Source organism: Macaca mulatta, chromosome 3 (genome assembly GCF_049350105.2).
Source record: "Macaca mulatta isolate MMU2019108-1 chromosome 3, T2T-MMU8v2.0, whole genome shotgun sequence".
Classification (NCBI taxonomy): domain Eukaryota; kingdom Metazoa; phylum Chordata; class Mammalia; order Primates; family Cercopithecidae; genus Macaca; species Macaca mulatta.
The window spans coordinates 80,201,569-80,220,889 of record NC_133408.1 but is presented as its reverse complement, the minus strand read 5'-3'; the positions used below and the strand labels follow the sequence as shown (position 1 = coordinate 80,220,889).

General features: G+C 40.2%; 1 protein-coding gene across 1 annotated transcript in view; it reads left to right on the top strand.

Annotated features, from left to right (window-relative positions):
- The window catches only part of ABCA13 (ATP binding cassette subfamily A member 13), a 513,939-nt gene that overhangs the window by 179,486 nt on the left and 315,132 nt on the right, over window positions 1–19,321 (top strand). The window contains exons 30-31 of the mRNA XM_077997982.1: window positions 3,985–4,161; window positions 5,522–5,828. Of these exons, the coding sequence (XP_077854108.1) occupies window positions 3,985–4,161; window positions 5,522–5,828 (484 nt within the window). The remainder of the gene's footprint in view (window positions 1–3,984; window positions 4,162–5,521; window positions 5,829–19,321) is intronic.

Below are 19,321 nucleotides of genomic sequence, written 5' to 3'. Positions count from 1 at the left end.
ACCAGACTGCTAGCCACCCTCTAATCCTTCCATGTCAGTGCCGAGGGAAAGGCCTCACTGGTGTGCCTTGCAGCGGCTCAAAGGCTCAGAACTTTTCCAAGGAACTCTGAGATGCTGTGTCCCAGTTGGGGAACTCGGGGGACTCATGACACTCTGAGGCAGAAAATGCTACGCTGTGGATCCTTCTACCTCCTCTTTGATTGTGTCATCCAAACACCAAAGGTCCTTTTCTGCCTTAAACCTTAGAAAGTGTTGACTATAAAACTAAATGAGAAACGAAAACTGCTGTGCAATTACATGTTTCTGCTATTGATGCGATTTGAAAACTGTGGCTTGAACTATTTTCTTCTCACTGATTTTTCCAGTGAGCTTGTTTTATTCTTCTATGAATTCAGTTTGACGGTCTTAACTTAACCAGGCCCTTCAGGCTCTACCAAATTGGGAATTATGGGAGGATTTCTATGAGATGTGTGTGAGAGCTCCGATGGCAATAGTTAATTGATTTTCTGCTTTAGAGTTTACAAAATGGCTTTATGTCTTTTTTATATTTTTCATCTCTCTCTGGAAAACAGTACCAAGATTTTCATTCTTTCTAAAATATAGATGATAAATCCCAGGCTTAGAGACTGGCTTTTTCAAGGCACTACAATATTCTGTGGAATCAAAAACCCAATTCTTTGAATTGCAGATCATGTAATTCTTCTACTATGTGTTAGGCAGGGCTGTCTGGAATTCCTGATGTTTGAATATTTTTGACACACAGAAAGCAGAAGTTTAATATGGTTCCACTCAATATAAATGCAGCCTGGTGTATTTGTAAGAAGGTGGACCCCAAAGCTAGATGGCATGTGTTTGAATCATGGTTTTGAAACTTACTGGTTGCTTATACTCTTTGTCCCTTAATTCCTATACTTTAAAATGAACATGCCACTAGCAATTCCTTGTGGATATAAGGATTCAGTGAGACAATACACAAGTGCCCAGAATTGTACCTGGCACGAGACTGACACTCATACAATGATACTTCACTATTATTGTAGATAATTAGCAAAAGCTTAATTATCAGAAATCCAGCCTTCCCAAATCCTTACACTCATGTCTTGGCCTGAGATCTGAAAATTACTGGAATATAATAACAGCAGTTACAACATAACAACAGTCTTTTCTTTGAGAAACTGTTCAATGCAGGTTGAGGGGATGAAGGGCAGAAGGAGCCCCACACTCCTTGATGTTGTTTGGAAGCTTACATGTTCTCAGCCATCTGAAGTTGGTGGATGGAAACTAATCTTTCCTTACCAGGGAAGAAGTTGAGGCTAGGACAGGTCAACTGATTTTTCTACAGACCTCAGAATGATGGAGATGGATCTTGATGTAATTTCTTGTTCAGGGCTGGCCCCCCTTTACAGAGCCCCAACACCCCTTTCAAACCTGAGTAGGGTGCCAAGCAAGCAATGTCCAGACTTAATCCAGAAACCTTGGATGCCAGGAGGATCTGGGAGCAGGGAAACCAGTAGAGGAGGGAAGTGAGCATGAGACACAGAGGCAGCCGTCAGTGGGGACTGATGCTGCCATGTTTGGTGACAAATGCCTGGGATGGCAGGTAGGCTCCAAGCTTCGATGGAGAGTGGAAGTGAGCACAGGGAGCAGCTGACTGTCATTTGGAAAGCTGAGCATTCAGGAGATCAGTGAGATACAGGAGGGCCAGCAGGAAGCAGTGCCTGCACACAGAGCCAGGTATAGATTGTTGTCTGTCATCATACAATGGAGGGCAAGTGATGGAACCTGCAGGCAGAGGCTGCCCCCAGATCACAGAGGAGAAGAACAAAGTCAAGGGCTGACACTGGAGGCACACCTAGAGAACTTTGGTTCCACAAAATATTTCCTAGGTGGACACTTGGAAGTCTGGTGTGGAATGTTACAGTGTGCCTGTCAGAGGTGTTGGAACCAGAGCGACTCCATTTCGAGTGAGGGCTAGGAAAATGAGGCTGAGACTTGCTGGGCTGCATTCTCAGGAAGTTAGGCATTCCTAGGCTCCAGATGTTTACAGTTAGGGAACAAATTAATAACGTTTACGAAACAGCCCTAGACTTGGGTGCGTCCACATATCCTGATATCTGGACAACAAAAGCATTCTGAATAATATCAATTCTTGCAAAATATGGTAATTGAGAAAATTAATCCTTTATCACAAATCCTTATAGTAGGACATATTTCCCTATATCTGCAAGCATTGTACCTGGGGTGGATGTGTTCCTCCTCTTACTTTTGGGAACGTCTATCCTACTCTGTCTATGGAGTGGCTGTTCTTTCACCACTTTACTTTCTTAATAAACTTGCTTTTGCTTTGCACTGCGGACTCACCCTGAATTCTTTCTTGCATGAGATCCAGGAACCCTCTCTTGGAGTATGGATTGGGATCCCTTCTCTGTAACATTCCCAGGAATCACCAGCAACAAACATTGTTGGATAGAGAATGCATTTGTGTATTCAATAGCAGAATAACATAGAACTGGAATGTCAGTCATTCAACACTTGTCCCAAAGTACATCATATTCTTTGGTACAAGTAAAAGGTCCAAGAAATGTTAAGTGTCATATGAATTTGTAAGCCTGATCTTGGAAGATTCTAAACATGCTTGCATTTCTTTCTGACTTGGTATTTCCCAGACAGTGGATGGTTCTTGTCAATCTGATAGATTTGGGGTTGGGTGGAGGCTAGTTGTAACCGAGCTCCTTTAGGAGAGCTTTTTGAGAGGATTATGTGTCAGAAGCTGAGGTCTCCCCACTGCTTGAGACTGGATTAAGCAGCTCCCATAGCTGAGAAAGTGATCATTGGCAACTGACAACTGCCCCACAATGATTTTGTCTACAGAGTTTTATAATTTGCTGTGTGTTTTTGTGCACATTGTGGGTTTCTAAAAACACACTGATATGCTTTCAGGTGTGTTCAGTTTTTCTCAATTAATTTTTAAATTTTCTTGATAAAGTCCTGAGTGGAAAAAAAAAAAAAGCCCTTGATCTCATTAAGGAGTGGGTCCTAGGGTGGGTGGAGACTCCTTTGCTGTGAACGTCACACCAACTAGATGAACAGGATCACTTCCTCTTGTACCACCGAGGGTGAAGGCACATTCGCCTCACCTGATATGATGGGGTGGCCCTGGGCATCTTCTGCTGGCAGGGCCTCCTGCAGAACAAACTTGATCAGCTTGGTTCCCCACACAGCTCCGCCACCCACAGACTCTGCCATCTTTCCTGCTGCTTTTCTTATTGAGGTCATGTTCTGAGCATTCCCACGCGGCCTTGTTCTAGATCATTTGGTTTTTCCAGCTCCTTCCTGAAACCAGAGTGAAAATACTGAGATAGCCTCAGTCCTTTGCCCTGAAAATGTTTGATGTCAGCATTCATAGCCAAGGTGTTGCTACTTTACTCTGCTCCTCTATTTCCATTTCCAATGCACAGATCCAGGACAGAGACTATACCAGGATTTGGTTTCCTCAGTGCCAATGCTCCTTCATAATTGCTTTTGCAAAATTAATGTAATAAAATGACTTTCCCAAAATGACTGCTTCAGGGAAAGCATGTTTTTTTTTAGAATTACATGACTCCAGGCTGAAACTTTTTTTCCTTGAGCTCTTCATGAGAGGGTCTTTCCTAACACATGTAGACTTTCCCTCTGATGTTTATCCTGTTGTCTCCAACTGTGTTTCCTTAGGCTGCTGTATTACCCTTTGTGCTTTAACTGTTTTTTTCCCTCATGTACACGTAAGTATCAGTGTTACAGAACATGCGTATAAAAGGGGGGACTTTACACTCAGCAAGTAAATGGCAAATTTCGCATATGACTAAAATTTGACTCTTTTGAGCAATTTTTAGTGGAAGAATTCATATTCATTTTCAAATTCATTTGCACAATCTCCACTATATGAGCGGTAAGCACTGGGAAGAAACAGAAGTTGATCTGTCCTAATCTGTTCACTTTCCTCAGGAGGGCTGCTGGATGAGATGTTTAACCACGCAGGCGCTGGACACTTCCGTTTCTTGGGCAGCATCTTGGTCAATCTCTCTTCCTGCGTGGCGCTGAACCGTTTCCAGGCTGTGCATTCTGTCGACATCCTGGAGACTAAAGCACATGAACTCTTGCAGCAGAACAGCTTCTTGGCCAGTAAGTACTCAATGAAAAAATACGTTCAACAAGGTGCCAACTCCTGTAAGTTGTCATTTTGGGAGTTTCTCCCTAAAGGTGTCTTACGATAGCTCAGAAAGAAAAGAAGTCCTTTCCAGATAAAACATAAAATAAAGCAGAATTAGTTGCCTTAGATAAAACATAAAATAAAACAGAAATATTTGCCTTGGTTAATAAAAAGTTGTACCTTATGCCATAGTGACTAATAACGTTTTCACCATCCTAGGACCATTGCTATTTACTGCTTCTGCTCTTACCATTTTATGACATCATGTTCTGGTTAAATCTCACTTCATAAATCATATTATTCCTGATTAAAATTATACTCTAATTTCCTGCATCACCTTTACTTTGATCAGAGTATCTTGATATCCTGGTTGGGGCGGAGAGCAGGCAATGGTCAACTCTACTCCATTATTTAATTGTTCACCCATTCAAGATAAATATGGTGATGCTCTCATATTCTTTTGGAATATACATTTAATTATTTTTAATAGAAGTTTTCTATTAGTTTGTTAAGGTTGCTGTAACAAAGTATCGCAGACTAAAACAAGAGAAGTTTATTGTCTCAGAGTTCTGGAAGCTAAATATTCCAGATGGAGACATCCACTGGTTTTTCCTGCGGGCTATGAGGAGAGGATCTTCTCTAGGCCCCTGTCATTGGCTAGTAGGTGGCCATCTTCTCCCTGGGTTTCTGCACCTCATCTTCCCTCTATGTATTTCTCTGTGTTTAAGTTTCCCTCTTTTTATAAAGACACCTGCATATTGAGTTAGGGCGCACCCTAACGGCCCTCATTTTAACTTGATTACTCTTTAAATGTTATCTCCAAATATAGTCACATTCTGAGGTACTGGGGGTTAGAACTTCTACATATGAATTTAATAGCGGACATGATTTAGCTGTAATAGGCTTTATGAATGCAATTCAAAGAATCCATGTGGCATAAAATAGAATCCATGTATTTAAGTTATGAATGATAAGTAACCCCAAAGAGATGGATTCTGCACATTGAGTTAACATCTGCAATCAAGAGAAGAAATCCCTGCAAAAATCATCTAACAAATAATTTCTTTGTGTTGATTATACCACAGTTTGCTTTTATGAAAAATACAAAGCAGCACTGGACAGGGAATTAAGAGATCTTGGTTTAGGCTTACCACCAATTGCCTGTGTGACTGAAAGTCAGCTTTGCCCCTGGGGGCTCGGGCTCTGAGTCTGCAGGAGTGGAGGGCTGTGAGTTTCAGGCTCCTGCAACTTTCTTGTCTTGCCCAGTGTAGACGTGGTTAGAGCCACTCCCTGCAGTGTGGTAATGCTTCACTTTTCCTTTTCTGCCACTAGGTATCATTTTCAACAATTCCTTACTCGGCAAGAGCTTCAGATCAGAGTCTGTCAAACTGCCACCCCATGTCTCCTATACAATCCGGACCAATGTGTTATACAGCATGCGAACAGATGTGGTAAAAAACCCTTCCTGGAAGTTCCACCCTCAGAATCTACCAGCTGATGGATTCAAATATAACTACATCTTTGTCCCACTGCAAGACATGATCGAAAGAGCCATCATTTTGGTGCAGACTGGGCAGGAAGTCCTGGAACCAGCAGCACAGACTCAGGCGGCCCCTTACCCCTGCCATACCAGCGATCTGTGAGTAGCCTGGGGCTGGAACCACCGACAGTGAGAAGGGCCTTGCATTTGGCAAGCTGAGGAGAGAAAACTCTGAGTTTTTCTATGGTTATTTCAAAAAGCGCTGTTAAAAAAGTTCACCACCCACTTTTTAATTTTGTAAGGTTCATTTTTTTTCATATGCTTGTAATCTTCAGGTAGAAGAAATATAATGGTTGAGTTAATACAATCAAGTGAAGTTTTAAATTTGACATCAGGCATCATCTACAGTTTTAAATACACTTAAAATATATTTGATGAATAACATTCACAAGGGCTGTGCATGTCCAACAAAAGACTCCACTTATCTAATCTTGGGAAAACTGAGGGAGGTTATTTTCTCTGCAGTGCAAATCCTTAGACATAGGCTGTATACTGCGCAGGGTGGCGAGGGATTCCATACAGGCCTTGATCATGGCTTAGGTACCCATGAAGTAATACGAGAACATTTAGGAGTTCAATTGTATAATTTGGCTGGTAACATCTACAGGAATAGAGGGGAAGCTCAGTGAAGGGCTGGAGCAGCTGCACAAGAGGACTTGGAGGGGACATGATGGAGGCATTAAAGCATCCATCAGGGAGGCCAGGCAGGGGATGTTTGCAGAGAGGACAGGAGGCTGTGGTCGGACTGGGGCTCAGTGAACCTGAGGGTGAGCTTGGACACCTTGGCAGAGTCAGACAATGAAAGGACTTCAAAGCTCACCAAAGGGGGGTGAGCCGTATTGCTGTGGGCTGTGGGGCTCAGCCTGGATTTCTTACTTTCCTCATGGTACATACTGTTCTCATAAGCATCCTGCTCCCACAGCTGGCCTGGCTCTGGATAACACAGGTCGTTCATTTGCAGTCCCTGCATGCTGGATCTGTTGCAGGGCCTCAGGAAGTTACCACCTTCTTACAATACTAAAGGGACAGGTTTGCGTGTTCTATTAGTTATGAGAACAGGGACAAGTACTCATCCTTCATCGAGACACTGCCAGTAACAACTCACGGCACCTCCCACCCCTGACTGGGGTAGAGCCATGGACCACCAAGCAGAAATCAGGACCGCCTCTCTACGTGACTGGGCGACACACATGTAAGGACAGGTGACTTGATGTCTTAACCCCTCCTTCCCATCTAGTAATATGCCGCATACATAAGAGCACATCCACACATTTTTTTTATGAAAATGCTGGTGGTACAGGAAGAACTTTCCCACAGTGGGAGGATAAAGGCTGAAGATCACCTGACTGGATTTATCTTGGATAGCCTAGTGTGGTGCAGCGAACCAAAGGTCAGCAAAAAAGAGACTAAGGCGACATTTTCACTCAGGGGCTGCCTTGTTAGTCGGACTGTTAGTAAGCCTCTTAACTTCTTTCTTTGTAAAATGACAGCTTTTCTTTCTTTTCAAAGTGATGATATTTTTGGCTTTGAACATTTTCAACCAGTGATTTTCTGCTCCTAAAGCATTTTTCTTGGAGGTGATAGCAGCAGGAGCAGAACCCGAGGAAACTGCTGTTGTTGGCTAGTTGTCATGCACAAACACTTCATCCTCAGCTCAAACACCTGAGAGGTCTGAGAATTAATTATCTGTATTAGATACTGAGAGAAGCCAATGTTTTATTATGCTCATTTTCTAAAGGTAAACCTCAAATCTACCGCATTCTGACAGTCTCCTAGCTCCAAAGTATGCTATGATCTCCACCCATGAAAGAGGGGGGTTGTGCTTACGTGGATGGGAAGATGACAATTCCCTCTGCTCCTGTTCACAGGAGGAGGCTGGGGGTTTACTTTGTCCACTCTGACACAGGATATTTCCCAAGAAGGCACGATGGGAAGAACAGCATACACTCCTACAAATGTATTGATTGAAAGCTAGAAATGGCCTGAATAATCAGTTTTCAATTCCTACTGATTGGCCGGGCGCAGTGGCTCATGCCTGTAATCCCAGCACTTTGGGAGGCCGAGACGGGTGGATCATGAGGTCAGGAGATCGAGACCATCCTGGCTAACATGGTGAAACCCCGTCTCTACTAAAAATACAAAAAAGTTAGACGGGCGTGCTGGCGGGTGCCTGTCGTCCCAGCTACTCGGGAGGCTGAGGCAGGAGAATGGTGTGAACCGGGAGGTGGAGCTTGCAGTGAGCCGAGATCGTGCCACTGCACTCCAGCCTGGGTGACAGAGCAAGACTCCGTCTCAAAAAAAAGAAAAAAATAACAAAAAAACCCACAAATCAATTCCTATTGATCATAGTGTATGGCTAACGGACATTGTGAGAGAGCTAGAAAGGGCGCATTGAGGCACATGGATGGAGACGTATCTTTTTCACCCCTTCAAGATAAATTCTGATGTATGAGAAACATTCCAGCCTAAAACACTGGAATGAGTGGAATGCCCAGGTATGATTCTGGTGTCATGGAATTACCTCTTATTTTACTACTGGGACACTGCAACATAACTCCTCAGAAGCATTGTTTTACTTTTCTGAGAAAGATGAAGAAGTATTTTACTTCTCTGAAATATTTAAATCTTTGAGATTTCTCATTGTGCTACATCCTTCTTTCATCGCTAGTTTCAAAGTCTCCCTTTCTTGAGGGCTTAGAGTACCTGCAGTGATTGAAACACAGTCTGAGATCTTGAAAGGACTCAGCCACTTGAGTAAAAATCCTAAAGCACGGTTTGTCCTGTAGACAACATTTGTTAAACATTTTTTAGTAGTTTCCTCCAGCTTACTAAATGAGCTACATATTCATTAATTGATGAATTTATTCAATGACATTTATGTACTATTTGTCAGTCTCTAGACTGAATCAGTAAAGAAAATAAGTAAACCAGTAAGGAAAATAGGCGAATCAGTAAAGATAATAGGTAAAAATCCCTGCTCTGGTGAGACTTACAGTCCAGGGAAGCAGGGATGCCACAAATACAATTAAGAAGACAATTGCATTGAATGATAGGAAGCAGGAAGTGCCGTGGAGTTGGGAAATAGGATGAGTAGGGTCAGGGACACTAGGAGGGGAAGATGGAATTGTTAATGTGGATGGGGTAGACCCTATCAGGAAGGTACCATTTTAACAAAGACTTGATGGGATGCAGAAGCACAAGGGGAAGTGTGTTCTAGGGCAGAGGAACCCCCCATGAAAAGGCCCTGTGGTAGGAGTGGCCTAGGGTATGTGTGAAAAGTCATCAGACTGCACAAGGGTGAGAGGGTGGGAGATGAAGTCCAAGAGCTGATCATAGATTGTGTGGTTGCAGGTGATTGGAGTGGTATTAAAAGACTGAAGGAGAGTTTTGAGCAGGAGTGATATCATCATCTGACTTATACTGTAAAAGTCTTGCTCAAGCCGTTGTGTGGAGAAGAGCTTGTAGGGGTATGTGTGGGACAGAGAAATCATTTAGAAGGCTGTTGTAATAACCCAGGTGAGAGATGATGGTGGTTTGGTCCAGTGTGGTAGCAGAGAAACTGGTAAAAAGTGGTCAGATTCTTGGTTGCATTCAAGAAGTAGAGGCAACAGAATTGCCAAAAGATTTTGTGAATGTGTGATAGAGAGACATCGAGGAAGATTCCCCTATTTCGGTCCAAGTAACTGGATTGCTGGAATTATCTCTAACTATGATAGAAAAACCGTGGGTAGAGGTTTGGAGGATAAGGATAGAAACTCAGCTTTGGCCATATCTAGTTGCCATTTAGGAATCCAAAGGAAATGTTAAGTAGGCAGATTTATTCAGGAGGCTGGGACAATGTACCTGGATCTATTAATTTAGGAGTCTCCCCCATTTTGATGGCATTTAGAACTCTAAGATATTACCATGGGAAGGAGTATAGATAGAAAAATAGAGAGGGCCAAGACCAAGTGTGGGGCCCTCCCATGAAGAGGTCAAGGAGAAGAGGAGATTGAGAAAGTATCATTGAGGCAGGAGAAAAACCTACAGAGTGTGGAGTCCTTGAGGCCAAGTTGAGCAAAAGACTCTAGGAAGGGGAGTGATCAAGTGTGTCATATGTGGGTCATGGGTGAAATAAGGTAAAGACAGGTAATGGACCACTGGATTCACATCATCCAGGACTTCATAGAGAGCAGCTTCCATGATGTGGTGAGAATGACCGCCAAATTAGAGTGGATAGAAGGGAGACTAGGAGGGGTAGAATTGGAGAGTGAATTCAGACAGCTCTCAATGGGAAGAAATGGGCAGTGACTTCTTCTTTGGGAAAAGGTTTTTTTTTTTTTTTTTTTTTAAATATAAGATGCTATCTGGGGAATAGTACAGTAAGATGGGAAAATTGGTAGTGTATAAGCCCGGGGGACAGCTGTGTCCTGAATTAGTCAAGGGGAAGAGACCTACTTCCCCTCAACAAGTGGAGAGACCTACTATAGGTGGGAACATGGCAATTCATCTGTGGTAACAAAACCTGTTTAACTCTATTTAACTAAAAATTTTCCACTCTTCTTGCACACAGATCTCTCTCCTCCTTTTCTTTTTCATGTAGTATCTACCAGCAGCTCATGGAACTAATGTCCTTAAAGGCATGCATTGGAAAATGTTGCTGGAGACTGTAGAGTTAGATAGGCAGCAGCAGTTTTTGAAATTTCATGTTCCTATCAACTCCATGATTCATAGGCAGTTATCATACAGTAATTTTATGATTGGAACTATAGTGTGTACCTCAAGAATATAAAGGAATTCAATTGTTAAAGTATTGCTTCAAAGAATAAGCCAACTTACTAAAAAAGTTTTCAGAAAATGAAAACCACAACAATATTCTGGAATTGTTTTATATGCACAAAGAATATTTATTTGAAAGGGCACCTGTTACTTCCTCTATTGCTTTTTGGCTGCTTCAATTCACACCACCCCTGGGGTGGGTTCAAGAGAAGGAGAAATGGAGCGTGCTGGGTCAGGCTGAGTGATGGCTCCCACGAGGCGTTGCATCTGGACTTTGATGTGTCTCGGGCGAAGTGTAGAGTGAAGGGTTGACAGCCACTCATGCTTGAAATGTTGAATTCCTGCTTAAAAAAAAATCAGCTTGATCCACAACAGACCAGTGAGAGGATCTCTCATTTTATTTATTTTCATTGTTTCTCTTCCTTGGGCTCTACTTCAGGTAACTTTATTAAACACCTCTCTCTTCTATTTAGTCAACGGTTGTTGTTCTCAGCAGAAATTCCCATTCCTGATAACCCCCAGTGCTCAGAACTGCTGGAGCCTCCTCTGTTGCCTGCAGGCTCTGTGCTGTCCCACCAACGCAGGTAATTTGTTGTTGATACCAACTGTAGTGGGAAGGAGAAGAAAAATCCTCGTTAAATTTTATAATTCTTCACTTTCTCAAGCCCCACACAGCTCTTATAAACTTATCTCCTTGCTGGGCGGAGGAGGATGGTTTCTCATTAAAACCTCAGCAAATCGTTTCTCCAATTTGTCTATATTCTTTCCTTCAACAGCAGCAAAGTAATCTCTTAAAATTTTGTATCACATTAAAAAAATCATCTCATTTATCCTCTAAGAACCTTAAAAGTACAACAGAAGAAATTGAGACTCTGATAGGGTAAGTTATTTCCCCCAAGGTCTCACAGCATCTTAATACCCCTCACTCCCCAAATAAAGTATTAATTGCCACTTGCTACTTTTAAGCACTTTAAGCAGGAGCCTTGGTCACTTGGCTGCCATTTCATTCCATTGTATCTGAAAGTCTGGTATGTTTTCGGCCAGGCATGGTGGCTCACGCCTGTAATTCCAGCACTTTGGAAGGCCGAGGAGGGCAGATCACGAGATCAGGAATTCGAGACCAGCCTGGCCAACATGGTGAAACCTGGTTTCTACTAGAAATACAAAAATTAGCTGGGCATGGTGGTACGCGTCTGTCATCCCAGCTACTCGGGAGGCTGAGGCAGGAGAATTGCTTGAACTCGGGAGGCGAAGGTTGCGGTGAGCTGAGATTGTACCATTGCACTCTAGCCTGGGTGACAAGAGAAAGCTCTGTCTCAAAAAAAAAAAAAAAAAAAAAGAATGTCTGGCATGTTTTCTTATATCCTAGCCAGAGCTCAGATTTGAGCAGTACTTCTTAACCTGGGTTGGTGGGAGTTTGTAAGTGTGTGGGGTGTTTTGATGGTAACAATGGGGTCCAGTGTATGTTTAGTGCCTGAGGGCCAGAGGTGATGATTGTTTTGTCATAAATGGCACTGTAGTGTGCAATGAAGAATAGTCCTAGCCAAATTCCAAAACAAGCTCATTTAGATCCACTGTTTGCTCTGCCTCTGATAAATTATTTCAAGGGGCTTCCTCATTCACTCATACAGTTATTCCTGTATTCATCTATGTAAAAACATTTTGTTTTCACATTAACTGTATGACACACATTATTCCATGCTGGGATGGATGCAGAGATGAGCACTATGCAGTTCTTGAGGTCAAGAAATTCACTGCTTAATGCAATAGCTAGTGTACATTCATAACTAATAAGGGGTGAAAAGAGAGATACAGATGCTTTAAAAGTGGCAGCACTGGGTTGATAACAATTGGTTTCATGCCTTCCTCTACCTAGTAAAATATAGCAGAATTTCTTGGTAGAATTTTTATGATCTGGGACTCTGAATTAAGGTCTCAAAGTCTCCTTTTTCAGACATATTGGATCTTGACAGTGCATCTCACCTTCTAAGTTTATCTGATCTCTTTCAAGCTTTCTGGATCCCTTTAGAGTCTCAGACTTGGAATGATGACAGAACTGGGATGAAAAAACTGCATTTGGGTGCCAGTTTTGCCACTTGCTGGTTCGCAGGACCTTGGGCCAGTTTTGCACCAGCTTTGGGTGTCAGTCTCCTCACTTCGTACACGGTTTAACTGCTGCCTGCCGAGCGCATTGGCTTGTAGTGGGCAGTGAAGCATCCTGCTTGAGGAGACCCTGAGACTTGTTGGGGGCAACACCAGGCACTGTGAGTGGGTGGGTGCTCTGAGTGGCAGCCCACTCCATTCTTGAGCAGCTTCAACTGTGAGAAAGTTCTTCCACCTACTGATGCAGAAGGTCGATACAGGTCTGATGGTCTTGGATGGTGTTAGATTCAGAGAGGTGAGGATGCACGCGAGCATCTTCCCTTCTCCCTGGCTTTCCCAAGGGAGTTACAAAAACTAGGAACAATAAAATGAATGACAGCCAACATTCCCCTTTGTTTGTAGTTAGGGAGGTGCACTTACTTTCATGCACGGCTCTGGCAATGGCTGAGTCAGGAACACTAGAGTCTTAAATGCCCCTTACTTCACCTTCCCGGACCTCTAATCTCCTCCAATTCACAAATCACGTCAGACTCCAGCTGACTGTGTTGCAGAAGGCAGCAGAAGACAGACAGCTGGCAAGTGACAGGGGCAACATGAGTCTGCACCTCTGGTTTCATGAAAAGGGAAGGGAGGATAAAGGAAGAGAGAGAAAGCAGAGGCCAAATGCACTGGTCCTTCTATTCAGCAGTTGCCTCAGCTATGTCCTGTCTCCCCAGGGTTGGTGAGGACTGCTCCTGGGCAGTAGTGGTGATGGGGACCAGTGGAGAGGGGCAGGAGGAGGGCAGGGCAGAGGCCAGGCTGAAAAGGTGGTGGCCGAAAATTTGCCACCTCCTTGCACTTGCCTCAAAGTCCTACATCCTGAGCAAAAAAAAAAAAAAAAAAAAAAAACCAAAAAAACCCAAAAAAACCAAAACCAGCTGATTTCTCAGGGTGATTCATTGCACTCACTGATAGTGCTGACAGGCAACTAACAGATCAAATACCATGAGCAAGGGTTACTAAAATGGGAACCAAAAAGGTCCACTTGTAGAAAAAGCAATGGTGACAATTAATGTTTATGAAGATCAGAGTATCCCTTTAGAAAGGCTTAAAGAAGTAAGAGTTTAATTTTGTAATGGTACAATTTATAGATAGTTCTTTGATTTGGGTTCCAGAAAAGGGGAAACATACAGAGAATATTCTAGTTTCTTAGTTTGATTCATGCTCTTCTGATAAGGAGAGAATCCTGTTTTTGAGGTTACTGAGGCATCCCTGACCTTTGTGTGTATGTTTTTTATTTTTAGTTCTATAAACAAGTGATAATCAAGAGTGAAGAAAATAGAGAAAATAATTCACACTTAATATCCTGTTCTAAAACTACACTTACTGGTTTATTTATGTTTTGTTTCAGGATGAGTCCCTCCATCCTTTGTCCTTGTGATGCATGTTTTACAAACTAGAAATCGCAAAATCTTGCCAAGAGTTAGGCTGAAGGTTTTTGTGCTACATATTCATTTGGGAACTATTTATGGAGTGCTTACTACGTGTCATGCACTGTAATCACATGACATATGTAGTAGGGGATGTAGTCCTGCCTTAAGGAAGCTTTGAGAGCAGAGATTGTTATGACCATATTAAGATGAGACCACCAGCCTGGACAGCATAGCAAGACCCCATCTCTACAGAAAATAAAATTAGCTGGGCATTGTGTTGTGTTCTGTAGTCCCAGCTAACTGGGAGGCTGAGAGGAGAGAATTGCTTGAGCCCAGGAGATTGAGGCTGCAGTGAGCCCAGATCGTGCCACTGTACTGCAGCCTGGGCAACAGAGTGAGATCCTGTTTGGAAGAAAAAAAAGGCAAGAAAACTGTGAATGACTTAAATCTGCTCTGCTGTCACCCTGCTCTAGTGGAGACTGCAAAGGACGAGAATCAGAGCACCTCTTTAAAACTTGGTACTCAGTGCAGTTGGTGGTGGTGGTACATAATACATAATGCTTCAACTTTAATACGAACACTTTCCAATTACTAAGATCCTAGAAGAGAGGAATTAAAGTCAAAAAATGAAATAATTTTCTCTTCTCCCTTTGTCCCTACTCATCCTTCTTCATTTCCTCTCTTCGTGTGGTTGCTCCTCTTTTAACATGGTGTCTTTTTCCTCATTTTAAAAATTCTTGAAGTGCAAGTTATTTCATTCTTTTCTTATTTGACTTCTATTTTCTCAAAGAACCATACTTGGACTTTGTAAATTCTCTCTTTTTTCTCATCTAACTTATTTCTGCTTTTATTTTTATTACTTCCTTTTATGTATCTTCAATATATTCTTTTATAATTTGAGACTAAATTTTAATTCATTATTTTTAGTTTTTTTCCTAAATATTTGTAGTTAAATATAATACGTAGGTACCTAAGGTAATGATTTTTCTTCAACTCCTACCTTATGCCCCACAGATCTCATATGTAGCTAACAATTTATTGTTTTCTAGATGCGTGCAGTACAGGTTTTTATTTTCTCTTTGACCCAAGAGCTGTTTAAATAAAGCTTCTTTTAATTTCCAGGTGGAAATTATCAAGAATTTTAAAAATATGAAAAACTATGTTTACTCATTTTACGTGTAATAAGAAATATACAAATTAAATCTACTCTGTAATAGCATGTTTTTACATACCAGATGGACGAAATACAAAAATTGCATCATATGCTACATTGCCAAATTCTGTTGCTAAATCTTAATTTCTGAATTGCAGTCAAAATATGATCCTTGTTATTTCTGTTTTGGTATCAAGTAATATATAGCCTACTTTTGTGAATGATTAGTAGGCACTCAAAAATAATTTCTAATTCCCTATTGTAGGGCAGAGAATTTGATCTGCATTAATTTTGCTATGTAGGATTTTTCTATCCTTAATTTATGTCCTCTTGGTCTGTCTTAGACTGGGATAGGTAAATTATAGTCCCTTGGTTGTCCTTCTCTCTTCTTCCTGTGGAGTTTGGCTTTTGAATATTTGTGCTTTGTTACTGTGTGCATTGCTATGAATAATTGTGTCTTTTAATGCTTTGTGGACATAACTCTAGCTTGTATGGTATTGAAATGGTGAACTCTGCTTTTATTCTCTCTTCTTCACTGTCTCTTCCTCTTCTTCTTCTTCTTTTTTTTTTTGCCTTTGGGTGTTTCTATTTGCTTGATATGCCTTTGCCCATCCTTTCATTTAAATTTTTTTCTGAAGCATTTTGTTTCAGGTGTGTCTCTTGTATGCATTATGTAGCTTATATAGGTGGCATTAATTCTTTGATAGTATAAAATGCAATTATAAATGTATATATATTGTCTTACCTCTATCTTGTGTTTCTTATGCTTATAATTTTTCTTTTAAGCTAATATTTAGTAATGTTTTCTTATTATCATAGTGGTTACCTTATAGTTATAACACTATATAAGTGATATAAACCCTTGCTTTTTTTACCACAAGCAATAAAAGCTTAAAATATGTTCTCTTATTTCATCATATATTTTCTCTTGTCCATCATGTCATTTTAGTTGGTATTGTTAATCTTACTTAATGTCATCTTTTGTACTGTTAAAGACACTTACACTAATATTCTACATTTGCCAATATTTTAAAAAATAGTATTTGAGTTTGGCACGCACCGACTTTTTCATCCTCTCTGACTCATTCCCCATTATCCTTCCATTTGTTTTTCATATCATTTCTGCATTTCAGGGAATAGTAGCGTTTGCAATCTGTCTTGTAACCTTAATTCCTATTTTTGCTTTAGTCTTGCTTTTACGGGAAAATGTACTCATTGCTTACCATTAGCCCTTTCACTGTAATTTACCAGTCATTATTTGGTGGGATGAAGTTTGCCATCTTGTAATTTCCTTAAGAAGCTCTGATAAGATAATATAACCTGAATTCTTATATACATAAAACTCTTTGTAGCATTTATATTTGAAGGATATCTTGGCTGAATATAAAACCCTTAGCTCATTCCTTCCTTAAGTATCCTGTAAAAATAGTAGCTCTATTGTGTTTGGTCTTAAATGTTATTATGGAGAAATCTGAGGTCACGTTGGTATTTTTCCCCTTTTATATGACTTGGTAATTTTGACAAGCTGCCAGTAACTTGAAAACTCAATAAATTTATAAGAGTATGTTTCATTGTTGAACATTCTAGGACAATTTTCCATGATGACAAGACACATCCTTTGGATGTGTAGATTTTAATTTTTTTTTAATGGAGACTCTTGATGTATTCCAGCTTTGCAAATTTAGAAATATTTAGTTTTTATTTTTCAGAGAGTTTAATTGCCTGCATTTCTTTTCCCTGTGTTTCTAATCAATAGATTTTTATGTTTTAAAAAACTCTATTCCTGTTTCCTTTAGTTGCTTTTCTTGCACCTATTTTCTACGTCCCTTACTGTATTTTGTGCAGCATCATTTCCGCCTGTGTTTCTTCCAATTTTATTCTCCTTTGTCTGATGGTTAGTTTTTTCCGTATATTTTTTCTAAGTTCTTCCAATTCACATTTCATATCTTTCTGCTACTTTACCATCTCATTAACTCAATTATTATGATTGTGCTGTGTGGTGTTTCTTATAGAGGGGCTTGCCTTGTTTAAATTGTTTAAATATATTTAAAGTGATGACAAAAAGTATGTTCACTATTATCATCTGTTCAATGAGACCAACTTTTGGGCATGAGTTTTTCACTTGTTAATAATTATGCAACTCTCAACCTCTTTTTATTTCTTGCACAAATGTTGTGCTAAATTTTTCTTATCATGGTTGTTACTCATCTGGAATGAATTGGATATTCCTGCCCAGGTATCTGCAAGAGGATCCTGTTGGTGGTGAAGACCAGGTGCCACTAATGACCATACAGCTCAAAAGCTTACTTTTCCATTGCCACAAAGGTAGAGTGCTTCCTAAAAACATATGGATTCCTCACATAACCTCCATCTTCTCTTTCCCTGGAAATAGGGTCTAGGAGAAGGCTTCTCACACTACTCAATGTAATTTTTTATTTTTTGCTTTTTCTTGTACACAATAGTTGTTCATATTGATGAGTTACTTGTGATAATTGGATACATGCATACAATATGTAATAATCAAATCAGGGTAATTGAGATAGCCATCACTTCAACGATCATTTCTTTGTGTTAGGAATATTCCAAAGCCTGTCTTCTAGCTATTTTGAAATGTACAAGTTACTGTTAACTACAGTTCCCTTAGTGTGCTATTGCACACTAGAACTTATCCCTTCCTTCCATTTGTACACACTAAACAACCTCTAATTATTTTCCCCTCCCCTTTACCCTTCCCAGCGTCTGGGTAACTCATCACTCTACTTTCTACCTCAATGAGTTCAATTTATTTTTAGCTCCCACATATGAGCGAGAACATATATTTGTCTTTCTGTGTCTGGCTTATTTCACTTAACATAATGTCCTCCAGTTCCATCCATGTTGCTTCAAATGACAGGATTTTATTCTTTGTAATGGCTAAATAATATTCCATTTTCTATATATGCCACATTTCTTTATCTTTTCATCCATTGGTGAACACTTAGGTTGACTCCATGTCTTAGCTATTGCGAATAAGTCTGCAATAAACATGGGAGTGCACATTTCTCTTCAATATACTGATTTTCTTTATTTTAGATATATACTCTGCATTGGAATTGCTGGGTCATATTCTAGTTATATTTTTTAGTTACTTGAGGAAACTCCATACTGTTCTCCACAGTGTCTCTACTAATTTACATTCCCACCTAACAGAGTATGGGTTTTCACTTTTCTCCACATCCCTGCCAGTGTCTATTATTTTCTCTCATTTTGATAGTAACTATTTTAACTAGGGTAAGATGGTATCTCATTGTGGGTTTGATTTGCATTTTTTTGATGATTCATGTTGTTCAGCATATATTTGTATAACTGTTGGCCATTCCTAGGTCTTTTTTTTTTTTTTTTGAGAAATATCGAGTCAGATCTTTTGCCTATGTTTTAATTGGATTATGTGGGTTTCTTGCTATTGTATTTGTTTGAGTTTCTTGTATATTCAGGCTATTAGTCCCTTATCAGATGGATACTTTGCAAATATTTTCTCCCATTCTGTAGGTTTTCTTTACACTTTGCTGATTGTTTCCTTTGTTTGCAGAAGCATTTTAGCTTGATGTAACATCATTTATCTGTTTTTGCTTCTGTTTTCTGTGCTTTTGAGGTCTTACACAAAAAGTCTTTGTCCAGAATCAGTGTCCTGAAACAGTTTTCTGATATTTTCTTCTAGTAGTTTTATTGTTTTGAGTTTTACATTTAAGCCTTCAATCTACTTTGAGTTGATGTTTGTATATGGTGAGAGATAAGGATCTAGCTTCATTCTTCTGTATATGGTTATCCAGTTTTTCCAGCATCATTTGTTGAAGAGATAGTCCTTTTCCCAATGTATGAGCTTGGAGCCTTTGTTGAAAATGTGTTGGTTACAAATATGTGGGTTTATATCTGTGTTCTTTATTCTGTTTCATTGGTTTATGTATCTGTTTTTATCCCAGTACCATGCTGTTTTGATTACTATCATTTTGTATTATATTTTGAAGTTAAGTAGTGTGATGCCTGCAGCTTCATTTGTTTTTTTCTCAGGATAGCTTTGGTTATTTTAGGTCTTTTGTGGTTCCATATAAGTTTTAGGATACTTTTTCTATTTCTGTGAGAAATGTCATTGGTATTTTAATAAGGATTGCATTGGATCTGCAGATTGT